The sequence below is a fragment of the Episyrphus balteatus genome, chromosome 3 (assembly GCF_945859705.1).
Source record: "Episyrphus balteatus chromosome 3, idEpiBalt1.1, whole genome shotgun sequence".
Taxonomy (NCBI): domain Eukaryota; kingdom Metazoa; phylum Arthropoda; class Insecta; order Diptera; family Syrphidae; genus Episyrphus; species Episyrphus balteatus.
The window spans coordinates 69622926-69637788 of NC_079136.1; the positions used below are offsets into that span (position 1 = coordinate 69622926).

General features: G+C 30.5%; 2 protein-coding genes across 2 annotated transcripts; one reads left to right on the forward strand and one right to left on the reverse strand.

The window, feature by feature from the left end:
* Window positions 1–884: 884 nt before the first annotated feature.
* Window positions 885–8507, reverse strand: LOC129916795 (nucleoporin Nup43). Its single transcript, XM_055996933.1, has 5 exons — window positions 8108–8507; window positions 7886–8048; window positions 7734–7830; window positions 1387–1539; window positions 885–1331 (listed from the first exon to the last, which is right to left on the reverse strand). Exons 1-5 carry the CDS (start codon window positions 8382–8384, stop codon window positions 930–932), a joined length of 1092 nt encoding a protein of 363 aa, XP_055852908.1. The 5' UTR covers window positions 8385–8507; the 3' UTR covers window positions 885–929.
* A 2507-nt stretch (window positions 8508–11014) lies between these two features.
* On the forward strand, window positions 11015–14138 carry LOC129916796 (3'-5' exonuclease). Its single transcript, XM_055996934.1, has 6 exons — window positions 11015–11233; window positions 11293–11537; window positions 11601–11825; window positions 11885–12026; window positions 12086–12187; window positions 13974–14138. Exons 1-6 carry the CDS (start codon window positions 11198–11200, stop codon window positions 14103–14105), a joined length of 882 nt encoding a protein of 293 aa, XP_055852909.1. The 5' UTR covers window positions 11015–11197; the 3' UTR covers window positions 14106–14138.
* Window positions 14139–14863: the final 725 nt, after the last annotated feature.

Consider the following 14863-nt stretch of genomic DNA (forward strand, 5'->3'; position numbering starts at 1 on the left):
CCGAATCTCGAAGATCTTTTTAAAGCTTAATGTAGTAGGTATTTGATGTGTAAAATAACCGTCATATTTTATTAGAAATAATATCGAAAAAGCCCGAAAACTGTTTTGGACCTAAGTTGTTTTAGGTAGGAATACCATATGTGGTGTATAATTTAACCAATATAATCTCTTTTACGAATTTTGTAATGGCTTATTATTGAAAATTATTCTAAAAAAAATATTTATTTACATGTCAGATGTATTTATTTTGCATGTTTTATTTATCTTAAGGTCCATAATCATAATTCTCTATCGTTCTTATTTGGGTTAGGTTACCAACCGTTTCAACAAAAAGAAATCTGGTCTATTTGTAATAATTCCTCTATATTTGTGGCAAATATTATACAAATTGAAAACTTGAATATTGTTGAAACAATCCGGACGATGGAAATTTTAAACTTAGTCAGATATAACTACACCTGTCATAAAACAGTGCATGCAAAAACCTCTTAAGCCCTTGGATTTAAGTTGTTTTTGGAATAACCGTTCTAATTTGAAGGGGAAGAAATGTATTATCTAATCTGCTTTTTACCCAAAACACGCATCTACCTTTGAGGAACGATTTTCAGCAAAAAAAAAAAAGATTTTGAAAAAAATGTGACTCATGGTTTTTGCAATGACCGATTCAATTGTATTTTGTGGGATTCGTAGCAAATATACAATTCGAATGGAATTCGTAATGAGGCCAATATTTTATTTTTGTTTGCGTAAAATAATAATAATTCTCATCACTTTGCTAATAAAATCACCAACATTTGAAAAAAAAATTATTTATACTCCAAGAGTGTTGCTATTTCATTCTCCATTAATACAATACAATCGAAATTGACAAAAAAAAACAAGAATTAAAAAAAACGAAATTAATTAATTTATTAAATTACAAATATTTTTTAAATGCAACAATCAATAAAATACACAGCCTCACTGTCACTGCCACAAACAATTTTCGTTCCATACGAATCGAAAGAGTTTATGGGTTTCCGCAAGTCTGTAATTAACGAAGTTACATTGATCCGGTTCTTGGCTCGTTCCCCATTCAACCATGGATTGATATTTTCCGATTCATTCTGTCTCATCATTTGTGGTTCCATTTCATTTGGCATCATCATAACATTTTGTGTCCATTGCCATACTTCTCCATTCTCCGAAGCAGTAAACAGTTTCGATGGTTCTGATTTGTGGAAACCAATTTCAGTGATGGCACTGCTGTGAGCGCTCAAATAGGAAGCTGGGAAGCCTGGTTGGCGTAGATCCCAAACAGTGATTGAGCCTTCTTCACTTCCAGCAAGAACCTAAGTGACAATTTATTTGTAATTTATATCAAACAAAAATTGAATTTTAGCTTACAATGTGCTTCTGGGTTGGGTGGTAGGCTAGACATGAAACATAATTTGATTTTCGATCATCTTCACAGGAAATCATAAAGGAAATTGTTGGATCTTCATTTTCCGATCTAATGTCGAACATTTTTATAACTCCCATTCGATTGGCTGTTAGAATCTATAAAATGGCTACTTTAAAAGAAAGATTGGGGGAGAGTACGATAACTTGGGCGCCGAGATTTGATAACGGATTTTTGTAAAGGGCTTCAATACAATCATTTTTTCTTGCGTTCTTATGTAGGTACTTTTTATCGTTATGAATTTTTTTTTGGTCAAAAATTGTAATTAACGGTACTTCCCAATAAAACCGTTTTCTTTTTAATCTGATTTCCTCCCAAGCGATTTGTTTAATTTCAACGAATTTTTTTTTAAACAAAAGCACTTACATACATAGTTTTTTATATAAATCAAATATAAAATTTTGAAAAAAATAATTTTAGGGTTTAAAGAAAATTTGATTTGTTTTAGTTTTGAAAGTTTATTATTAATTTTTACAAAATGCATACCAACTTTATTTAATTTTTTTGTCTGAAAATTATTTATAGTTTTTTTTTTTAAACGACTCTAACGATTTTGAATTTTTTTTTTCTAAAAATGCATTTTAGTAAAATGAATCAAATTGCAAATTTGTTTTGGATTTCAAATGCATTTAAGAAGTTTTTTTTTATTTAGACAAACAAAATTGTATGTTTTTTTTACTAAAGAGCTTTGGGTATACGTCTTTGAAAAAAAATGTGTACCATTTCTACGGGCACGGCAGATCCTGAGAACCCATGAAGCGAGCCAAGCACGGTACTTCTTACATTGGGGCCCGCCTGGCAACTTTATACACCTTAAGCCGGGCAATGAAGTATTGCGTGAGAGGAACATAGGATCCGAAAAAGGAGTTCCTGAAAACTGAGTGAGAACCTTAGTTTATTTAGTTATTGGGGTCTGCGCTGGGCCTGCGGTGGGTGTAGAAGGGGTATCTATTTATTGTTTTTTTTTTTAATTACGCATAAAGCTTCTAACTATCTCTTTCTCTAATATTAACCCTTTGCTTCCTAGTGGTTTCAGAATGAAACCACCTATTAATTACTTCGTTAGTTTTACTAAAAAATGGACTTCTCCTTTTGTACTCTCAGCTCAAAACATTCCTTATACAATGTTATTACTAGTACAATCATTATTTTTTCATTTTAGTGTGTAATTAGAAAATATCAAAACTTTTTTTCAAGATATTTGTATTTTTTTCCGGGAGTAAAGGGTTAAATGTCGCAGATCTTTTTTGGTTGTGGTATTATTTGCAGTTTTCTGTACCAGTCAATTTTGTATTGTTTTTCACAGTCTTGATAAAAATATTATACGATGTGTTTATTAAACTTTTTTTTTCCCTAATCTTATGCCGTTTTCGATTGGCCCTCCGGAAACGTCCGGAATCATTCAGAAGCTTTCTGAAAGTGTTTTATTCGCACTAATATGGCAGGCAGAACGCTTCTCAGAAGAGAAATTCTCTTCTTGATTTCAAAGTTGAATTAAGCAAAATCAGTAGTATTTAAATAATTAACGTCAAACCAAATTTTCTAGAGGAAAAGCAAAACATTTTTATTTGATTAGTCACCAATACAGATATAAAGTTTCAGAATTGAGTGGAAGCGATTCAAACTATTAGCTGCGTTCCTTTGGAAATATTTATCTACTTTTTAGTACTTAAAGCTGCTTTGAACTACTTTTTCAGTATAGCAAAAGTAGTTCAAAGTAGTTTTAAGTACTAAAAAGTAGATAAATATTTCCAATCCTTGAGTGATTCCACTCAAGGATTTACTCATTCTGAAATAGTTTTTATATCTGTATTGGTGAATAATCAAATAATTTTTTGTTGTTTTTAACTAGGAAAATTTGTTTGACGTTTAATTACTTAAATATAATATCGCTTTCGATTGTTCCTTGAGTGAAACCAATTGAAAACGACATTGGGCACGTTTAGGAAATATTAGGGACTAGAATTTAGACAACGCCATTTTCCGAACGGAAATTTGAGCAAATTGACTAAATTAGTTTGGATACGCCATTATTGTCAAATTTCGAAATTTACTTGAAAATTTTACAGAGCGCATGGGGCAGACACCAAATTTCAATTCACTTTAATATTAGTTACAACCGATAATGCATTTTTCACTCGTTTTTCATACAAATAGATTTAATTCTGTTACCGTAATTCTATAATTAAAAATAATCAGCTGTCATGTTGACAAAAAAAACTTTCCTAAATATTTTGGTAAAATTTTCTTGCCTAACTTTCCAGTCAGCTTTCCAATAAAATTACCTAAATTGAAAGAATTTTTTTTGACAGCTGACCAATCAGAGACCGAGAAATTGCCTAAATATTTAGTCCCTAACGTTTCTGAACCTGCCCATTAACTTGAAATCGATTAAGTTCCTATTCCAAAAACAATTGATGGAAATAATTTGATTAAAAATACAAAATTAATGCCCATATTATTCACATTTCTTAAAACACGAAACAAAACAAATCTTTGTTAAAACATATTTTGCTGAGAAATTGATCAAAATATGTTTAGAAAATAATTTCATAAATTTGATAAGAAAGTTAGGGTGTAGTTCCTTGACAAGAAAAAAAGTGAACTACATAATAGTTAGTTTTTTCATTAATTAATAAAAAAAAAAAAAGTAAGCAGCGCAAGAAATCAAACCTAGAACTCCAGGTGAGATTCGATTGGTGTTTTTAATTTTCTACTCAGTTTATTGCCCCCTCATAGAACCCAGGGTTCTGCCGCTAAGCATTTTACTGTCTGACCCTACGCAATTAACAATTCGGAAATAAATAAAAAAGCTTTATACCTCGAGTTGAATAAAGTCGAGTAGTCACCTATGCATATGCGAAAATGGCATTTTTGTTCTTATTCTATTTATGTTCTAATTCTTGAGAGTTTATCCGTTTAAAATTGCCCGGAATTTCAGCACCCATGAGGGGCGAGTATTGAATTAACCATATCCTTTAAAGAAAATGGACCACCTGCCTTATCTCTCAAATGTTCCGCTTCCTGGAAGATCCTAGTGCTTCCTACGTTGTCTCCAAGGCTCTCAAAAAGTCGAATAAGACGAATCAGCAATATAACTACCAAAAATAGTATACAAATCCTTTGTAAATTTAAACGCTTTAAATATTGCTAAATCATTAAATGCACCGCCATTTATCTAACATTTTAAAATTTGCGGAAACGACTGCTTGTTTGTATTTTTTGTATTTTCAAAGCCTTTTCGGTTGCGAAATGTCTACTTCTGCACTCTACAGTGTTTATACGTAGATATTATTATTGGCCTTCCGAAAAAAGGTTACCAAAAATTCAATCTGTATATCCTTTCGTTATACCTAATTCGCGATACTTTGTTACGTGCCATGACGCTTATTGACAAAATTCTCCGTAGACCAATAATATTAAAAAAGTCGCAAAACTTGTTTTGTTTATCACACAACAAACTTTCCAGTTTTATAAATTCTTGTTTTATTCAAAACATGTTTTCAAATTTCGTGTTTTAGGGCCAATTTATTGAGCCTCCATTAAATTTTGAAATTTGTCATTTTAGTTGACGGCGTTGATAATCTATTGACGTCTTTAAGTTTCCATCATTAAAAATTCATTTAATTCACTCTGCTTTAGTTAAAGTCTTTCAGCCTTATTTATTAGATTTCACTAATAAATTTATGTAGGCTTTATGCAACGTTACATAAATTTCTATTTTTAAAACATTTTCTTAGCCATTATAATTATGCTAGGTTTGTTGCCAAATAAGTACTAAAAATGGAAAATCAGTTCGATAAACAACTCCATCTGTCGATAAAATAACTCCATTTGATTCAAAAATAAACAAAAAAAAAAAAAAAAAACAAAAACGTGAGCGAAAGTTCTCAATGTCATACATACATATGTAGAAGAAAATCTCTAAAAAAAAACACATTTCATTTGATAACAAATTGTTCACATGTATGAAAATGTAGGCACATAAGAAAAAGATGAATACACTACACACATGAATTTATATCTCGTAAATTATATCAGGAACAAATCTCCAAATTTCTTATTTTTTGATTTAGTTGACTTCAAGTTGTTCATTTAATTTAATTTTAATTGAAAATGTAATCAAAAAAATAAATTCTTCAATGAAAAAACAAAAATATATACAAATATTGATATTTTTTTCTTTCTCTGAAAATTATTTGATGTTCAAATGACATTTAAGCTAAATAAATTCTTATTCAGGCTCTAAACAACCTAAAAACTCGTTTAGCTTATACAACCTTTATTAAACGTTGCATAAATATTATAAATCACAATTTTTTGTTTAAATACATTATAAAGAGTACATAATGCTATGTACTCTCTATGATGAATTTATAAATAGGGCTGTTTACTTTTAATGGAAACTGTAAATTTAAAACTCCATTAAAAATATCCCAGGGATTTTTTTATTTTTTGAAAAATTAAACTGTCAAAAGCTACGATTTTGTCAAATAAAATTTATGTAAATTTGAAGATTTGAATTTGAAAAACAATATAAAAATACAAAAACTATGGCCCGTAAGTATTTTGTAGCTAAAACGCCAGGCAAAAACACATAGACGATGTTACGATATACCAGTGGAAACCAAAGGCTGAAAATATTGCAATTTTTTGAGATGATTAGGATTACGCAGCATCTTAACCCTAATTAGTTTCACCAGTCGTGTAGATATTCTCTACTATATATGTATGTGCCATTCTGCGCTCTGCGAAGTGGATAAGAAATGCATTAATTTCTTTAAATTTTGTGTATATTAAAAATCTTAAATAAAGTGTTGTCCATTTAACCCTCATACCCATATATATCAAAAATTTCTGGCAAGCCTATAAAACTATTCTTGACTGGCGAGAGAGAAATACGAGTAATGATCAAAACCTAAAACAATTCATCCCTATAACGTAAATATCGTTTGAACTAAAACAATTCAAAAACGACTTTTTCTGTAAGCCAAAATTACCAATTACCAAAAGTTGGTATTATGAAATTGATTGAACACATTTTCACCACCCCATTTTTCCATATTAATGCATGTTTTATTCATTTTTAATTGTTAACTGACACTGAAACTTTGTTTAATAAAATAATCAAATGAAATGACATTTGACGCAAATGGAGAGTGAATAAATAGAAATTTGGTTAAAAACCTCCACTTGCTTTAAAAATCCATATTAAAAGGTCGAATTTGGTGTTTTAACTAAAACGCCTTTTAAATTTAATGCTCAATTAGTTAATGATGCCAAACTTAAAAAAAAAACATACTTAAAAGAGACTGAATTAAACGAATTTGGTTTTTAATTTTGAAATTCCCTTTTTTAATGGCAATTTAAATTTAATGGAGAGTCAATAAATTGGGCCTTAGATGTGAAAATGTTTGTGAATAATACCGATTTTGGAAATTGAACTTTTATAGAAGTTGTTTTGACTCAAAACAAGTTTTATAACAAGTGAATAATATGGCTGTAAGTGTATAATAATAACACTGGTCTTCAAAAAAACAAAAAAAGTCGGGAGCAAGAACTCTGTAAGGTGATTTTAATAAACTTGAGTGTGCTGAATTCAAAACAGTTTACAGATTTTTTCCATCACGTCTAGTTTTCGAGCTCTACTCATCACAATTTTAGCTATAAAGTCCCAAAAACTAATTTTAAATGAAATGTTTTTTGACATTTGATCTAAAAATATTATTATATATATTATTATATATAGTCGAAAACAGAAATTTACTTCAAATCTGCTTCAAAAACCATAAGTTACCTTAACCACCAAGATTTTGAGATATATTACCTTTCTATACCAAATATCTTTTAGAAAAAAATTATTTTGAAAATAAAAATAAACGTATTTAAGACGATGAAATACCTATAGCTTTTGAATATTGCATATGTATTTTTGCGAAAAAAATTTAACGGTGATGAAATTCAACGCCAAAAGTACCACAAAAACGCGTTTTTGACCTGTTAATATTTAAATATTTCGAAAACTTGACGTGCCAGTGAAATTTTGACTTCAGATTAGGAATCAGCATACAAAAGTCCTATAGAAAAGTATGGTTTGGTTCAAGCTCCATTTTCGTTGCCGACCAGTGTAATTGGCTTTTTTAAAAAATTGACCCTGCCGCCTAAACGAGGGCAAAGATTGATAGACCCTTTCTCATAGTAAAAAAATGATTGTATTGAACTCCTTTACAAAAAAAAAAAAAAATCCTTATCAAATCTCGCCCAATTTAGCGAGATCAGCTATCTTTCTTACCTCTTTTGGGTTAATGTATGAAACGGCATTCAGAGAGCAGCTATCTGCTTCAATAGTCTTGATAGTACTCAAATTGGTTGCCGATATAATATTCAATCTGAAAGAATACTCAATAAGTTAACATTACTTCAACAAGTTATTCTAATTTCTACCTTCCATCTTCTCCAACAGTGGCAATGTCTTTGTTAAAAATTGACAAACCTGTACAAGGAGATGGTTTACCAGAGTTCTTTTTATGTAAAAGTTCTGATGTGCCAGCAACTCTTAAGCGGTCTTCTTCAACTGCTCTGTTAATACCGACAATGGTTACAATTCCTAAATGAATAGAATAAACCTATATCGGCTTCTATGACGATAAAACTTGAAATCTTTACCATCTGATGAAGAAACAACAGCATTATCCATATCCAACAATTCCAAACCACTAACATCTCCATTCATAGCAACTTTATCATTGCATTTGGGAATATATTCATCGTATTCATCAGAATATTGATTCTTTTCTAGTTTCCATAATTTTAAAGAGTTTTTTGTTGAGTCCCAGCTGCCGGTAAGAAATCGTTCACAATCTTTAAATTGTTCTGGGACCCAACGTATTTTGGCAATTTTTTCGGAGACGAAAAATGTATTTACACGAACTTCGGTATCCATTTTTTTATTATTTAAGAAAAGATTTGGTTAAATTAAAGTTTTTACGAATTTAAACAAAATAAAAATCAGAAAATACAAAAAATTGAAGTTGCCGCAATACAAAAAAAGTTGGGTTATGTTTGAAAAATGACAACAAATGTCACTGTTCAGGTGAAAAGATGTAAATAGAATTTTTTAAGTGCTACCAATTATCAATTCTAGGTCAAACTTATATAGGGTGTCCCAAAGTCAATGCCGTATACAAAAATCATGGACCTAAATTTTTAAATATTCCCATCAACGAAGAAAAATTAAATAAAAATTGAATTATATTCCTATCAACTTTAAAAAGAAGATGACTTTAAAAAAGAATTTTAGAATTAAGTCACTTTAGTCACTTGAGGCTTTCGTTCACACGAGTTGGCTTAAGCATAGTACGCAGCTGAAGTGAAACCAAAAATTTGCAAGTCTCCAAAGTCGACAACGAATATGCTAACGATACAATGGGCAGGTTCAGAAACGTTAGGGACTAAATATTTAGGTAATTTCTCGGTCTCTGATTGGTCAGCTGTCAAAAAAAATCCTTCCAATTTAGGTAATTTTATTGGAAAGCTGACTGGAAAGTTAGGCAAGAAAATTTTCCCTAAAATTTAGGAAAGTTTTTTTTGTCAACATGACAGCAGATTGTTTTTATTTAAAGAATTAATTTAGCAAAATTAAATTTATTTGTGTGAAAAACAACTAAAAAGTGCATTATCGGTTATAATTAATTTTATTTATTCATTACAGTAGAGTGAAATTTGGTTTCTTACCCATGCGACCGGTAAAATTCTTAAATAAATTTCGAAATATGACAATAGCATCACATCCAAACAAATTTAGTCAATTTATTGAAATTTCCGTTCAGAAAATGACGTTGCCTAAATATCTAGTCCCTAATATTTCCTGAACGTGCCCAATATTATCGAGTATTCTGTCAAAGTCAATAGGTGTGTTTTTTTGTTTATCTATATAGATTTTGTGCAAAAAAACGACATCGAGATTTTTGAAATCAAAACAATTTACGTGTTAAAAACAACAAAAACTTTATCTGTATAGATTTTTGAAAAATCCAGATAATTATCCAGATTTTACTTTCTCTCGATAAAAACAGTAGTGCCAAGGTACTTTATTTGTTGTGTTCATACAAAAATATCTGAAAATATTAACAAAAAAAAAAGCGGAGAAAAAGAGGTTTGAAAAAAACTCTCATAGAAAAAAATTATTAAAAATTTGTTTGACATGGTTGCATTGAAATGTTAATATCTCGAGATATACGCAATGCACTTTTCAGATAAAAGTCTTAAATGGATCCTTATAAGATTGTTGAACAGATATGTATAAAAAATTACCAAAGTTTTTTCGAAAAATTAGAAATAAAAATAAAAAAGTTTTCACATTTGATTTTTAAAAAATCGAAAAAAAATTCAATATGGCTACCTTCAAACGCTTATAACACAAGAACGACGCAACTAATGTTAATGGTCATCATGGTATAAAAAGACAAGGTATGATCATTAGAGCCGCCATCTTACAAAATGGGGTAATAAGGTTTTGACGTCTGGCATTTGGCAAAGTCAAAAGCAACAACAATTTCCAAGACAAATTTGTTTACAACAACAATTTCAATGGGCTGGGCTGTCAAAACACTAAGTAGCCATCTTTTTTTCTTTCATTTGACAGTTCTCGATACTGAGTTTTTTCTAATGATCATACCTTCTTTTTTTATACCATGAATGGTCATGGTCTTAAAATGTAGCTAAGAATATACAGATAATTTTTGGTTTTTTGTGAAAAAACAATTTTTTTGAATCCAACATGGATGCCATGGCCATATGAAAATTTTTTTTTGCAAGAAATAAATAAATTAGAAATGAAAAAGCCGTCAACAATGCTCTTGGAGTTAAGAAAAATGCACACGACAGTAAAAAGTAAGTGACAAATGAGTGAAAACTCTCCAATTTTTCGCTAGAGCTGCGTACTGAAAAACGAAAAGCAAAACGCAATTTTTCGTTCAAGATTTTGTTTTCGAATTTTTGGATAGAAAATTTCGTTTCGCTTCAGCTGCGTACTATTCTTTACTTTGAATTTGGTAGAATATTTGATGATGTTTTTTCGTTATACTACGTTTCCACCTACCCTAAATCCGAGATTTAGCTAAGTAGATTTAGCATAAATCTCGAGTTTTATTCTAAATCTCGTATTGAGAGTAGGTGAAAATCTTAGATTTAGGGTAGCTGAACCCAAATCTGAGATTGAGCAAAGTAGATTTGAAATAAATCTCGAGATTTATTCTAAATCTACTTAGCTAAATCTCGGATTTAGCGTAGGTGAAAACATAGTATTAGACTTATGCTAACGAGTCGATTTTTGAAGTGTGGCGAGTTTTTTTTTGCGAAATCGAATTCAGATTTTTCTTCACTTCCTTTTTATTGTCCTGGGACATTTTTCTTGATTCAAAGACAAACAAAAAAAAAATTAAAAAAATTGAAAAGCAAAGACACCCTATAGCCTATATTCGCTGGCTTATATGTATAAAATATTTTTATTGGCAGTACTATTTTGAAAAATACGGTCATTGTGAATGAGCCATATCTTCCTTTTGTTGTTCTTGTTTTTGGCGGGAAACAAAATTGAAAAATTGCTCTTTGTTTTTGTTTACAGAATTTTCAGAATTTCATCACAAGTCAAGTGAAGTCATTGGACAAATTTAATTAACTTTTTATTAATCCAACGCAGGCTCGTTAATTTCCTTAGCTTCCACTCTAAACACTTTTTAACAAAAACAATTGAAAATGCCAGCAAAACGATTAACACCAGACGAAAAAACAGTAAATTCCCATTCCCACAAAGACACTATTATTTTCAAGACAAATTCTAATTATTCAAGGAAAACATAACTAAGCTCGAAGAACTCAAATCGAAAGATGTCGAAAATAAAATTCCTAAATCTGAAGTTGAGGAAAATCCACCGAAAAGGCGCAGCACCCGAGTAACACGGAGTCAAAAGTCTCTAGCTGATGGAACACCTTCTCCAGAAAAGCCCGAAAAGAAACTTTCATTTATCAAATACAAAGGTGCTATCAAATACTTGACCGATAGAATAGATATCGCAGCTACCTCAGATGAACTCATGTAAGAACTCCCTTAACAAACTTCCATACCTTAAAAATGGCATTTTTAATAACCAACTTTTAGGACATGGGTCAATAAGCAAGAAAGTGAAATCGTTCCAATAGCATTCGACTTGGAGTGGCCATTTTCATTCCAAACTGGTCCCGGCAAAGTCGCTCTAATGCAACTTTGTCTAGAAGAAAAAGAATGTTATCTCTTCCACTTGACACCATTGCCAAAGATTCCAGCATCCCTGATGGCTTTGTTGTCTCATCCTAAAGTTCGTTTGCATGGAGTTAATATTAAAAAGTATTTTTTGTATTTTTTTTATAATTTTTGTTACCTGTTATTAATGTTGGCCATTTCAGTGATATAAGGAAGCTTAAAAGAGATTTCCCAGAAGTAACTGTGGATACTCTTATTGAACATTGCATTGATTTAGGTCCATGGTGCAATGAAGTATGTAATACTGGAGGACGCTGGAGTTTAGATCGTCTTTCGGCCTATATTGTATGTTAAAAGTTTTTTTTAAAGAATAAAGTTTTGAATAAAGTTTTTTATATTTTCAGTGCGAAAAAGCAGTTGATAAGAACAAGAAAGTTCGAATGAGCAAATGGAATGTGGTTCCTTTAGACGAAAATCAACAAATGTATGCCGCTATCGATGTTTATGTGAGTTTGTTTTTATATTTATGAAGAATATAGTATTGTATTAATTTTTCTTCCTTTATTGGATGATGTTATAATCTCGTTGTTCCTTTTTGAAACTTTGTATGATATCCCCTTCTGACCGTGTTCTGAGGATCTCTCCTTTACATGGCAATCCGATCTGGGTTGGTCGTGTTTTATTTTTTGGAAGAAGCTTATTCTAAAATCTAGGATTCCTCGGATCTTCGTAATTCTAACTCGATAAAGATTTGTCAATCCTATCATACGAGGGATCTCCATTTCAGTTGAAGATAACTTACTGTCATGTACGTTCTGTACATTTTCCATTATTATGAACCGTATGTGAGTTTCCCGACACTTCATCCGCTCTACGCTTACGCAATGATTGATATCGTCATCACAAGTAGCTTCACTTTTATCATAGACCCAGATATTTACCTTTTCAAATTGACACTACTCCCTTCGGCACGAGAACGATAACTTAAGCGACAAGAATTCTTAACGGTTTTTTTGTGGAGGGGCCAATACAATAATTTTTTTATTTTTCAATTTTCTTAATTAGAAAGTATAGGAGCATTATGATTTTCAGTATTCGATAAGGAATTAATTGTTTACTTCTTCGCTCAATTTCGTATTGAAATCCATAGTCTTGATAAAAATTGTATTCAATGTGTTGTTTAAACTTTTTTTTTTGCAGAATTTTGTCTTTGCAATCGATTATTATTTGCAAAAAACAATTCAATGAAATAACTTCATTTAAAAATAAACGGGGGGATAGTAAAAAATGGTTGTATTGAACTCCTCTAAAAAAGAATGGTATCAGTTCTTCTCGGCTAAGTTCTCTTACTCTCCCCCTCCATTCAAATAAATGTCAGAAAAAGGTCTGTGTGGATAAGAAAATGGACAGTATAAGAATTCGTCTTTTTCGCTCTTATGCTGTTTCCACTTCCTTCTAAAACATACACCCATACTTCAAGCGCTCGTTACAGGGATATCGGACCTTATCTTATGATGACACCATCGATCGTCAGCAAAGAATAACTGATGCACTTTTGGGTCTGTCACTTTGCTATGAAACAAGTAATCAAGGACTGTAATAAAGAGCTTTCCCGGTGTAAACCTGCTGTGATTTCGAATTCTTCGGTGAAGAATTCTGCACTGTTGAAACAATTAATAAGATGTCATGATCAAAGCAAATAGGTGGCTGACTAGCTGTGGGATTCTATTTTTTCTTTTTAAGACGACATTTTTTTCCTGTTTCAGTAACTTGTTGAGCAGTTCGTATAAATTCTAAATTCGCAATGGTTTTATTGTCAGAGTAAGCTTTCATTTTAAATCCTTCTGTGTATTTTGCTGATTATGAGTGCAATTTTTTATTAACAAAGAACATTTCGCAGGCCCTATGAAATGAACCTGATTTAAAAAAGAGAATGCTTTCAATGTGAATGCGTAAACATAACAACCGATTTTTTTTACGAGGATTCAATTAAAAGTAGTTTGTATGAGTGAATTCATTGATTTGTTTTCTTTTGTTTTCTTATACCAATAGAATCTACCTTACGTATTGACGCCGCCGTTTAAAAATTTATTTTAAGTAAGAGTAAATAGCCACTAACAAACCTAAAATTGTATACTAAAACTAAAAATTAATAAAAAATTACAAATTAAAATACATATAGTAAGCTTTTCTAAAATAACTTGCAACGTAAGTTTCTGAATGCCTGCTGACGTATGTATATAATCATAACAACATTATATTATTTTATTGGTATTATTTTATTATTTTCAGATTGGTCAACTTATATACAGAGAGCTTGAACGAAGAGAAATTTTGAAAAAGAAAAACATAAATGAGTTTTTGGAAAATAATGGTGAAGCTGCATTGAAGGCAGTAAAAGCACTTGGAGAAAACTTTATATAGATTAATAATATATTCAACTTGAAATTACAATAAAATAAGTTTAGTTAATAAATTTTTACTTTAACAAAATTATATATTAATTTGTCTGTTTTTTTTTTTGCTGTTATAAAATTAAAGTTTCTAAAAAAATAAACGGGTTGACGCAAATAGCAAATAAAAACGTATCTATTCCTCGTTGGAGCGAAAGACCCCGAATGCCTTGTTGAATAACAATCATATTTTCAACAAGGATATGAACTATGCAAATAATAATTCAAAGGGAAAGTGTTGAGAAAGTTATATATCGATGCCCAACTTTTGTGCTATTGTGCAATAGGAAATTACTATTAAGTAATTAACAATGAATAATGCGCACAGAATATGAAGTCGTTTATTATCCCATAAAAGTTTATTCAAATGTTAACAAAAAAGGAGTGCAAATTTCAGTTATCCCAAAAAGAATTATTTGTTTCTGATTTTCAATAATCCAAATAGGTATTGCATTGGTTCGTGATACAATCAACTGCCAAAGTTATCAGAGTAAATAAAGAATTTGATGCAATATTTTATAACGCAATATGAGAAGCAACAAAAAGTTTGGTATATTAAAATAATATTGTAATTTTGGAAGTGCCTAATGTGTCTTATGATTATATAAGCCGTTTTTTGTCGACAACACAGTAGTTTCATATTGTTCATTTGAAACGTAAATGAAAAACAAAACAAATTACACTAGAATGTATTTCAAAAAATTGGAAGTAATTACTTGTCCAACGGAT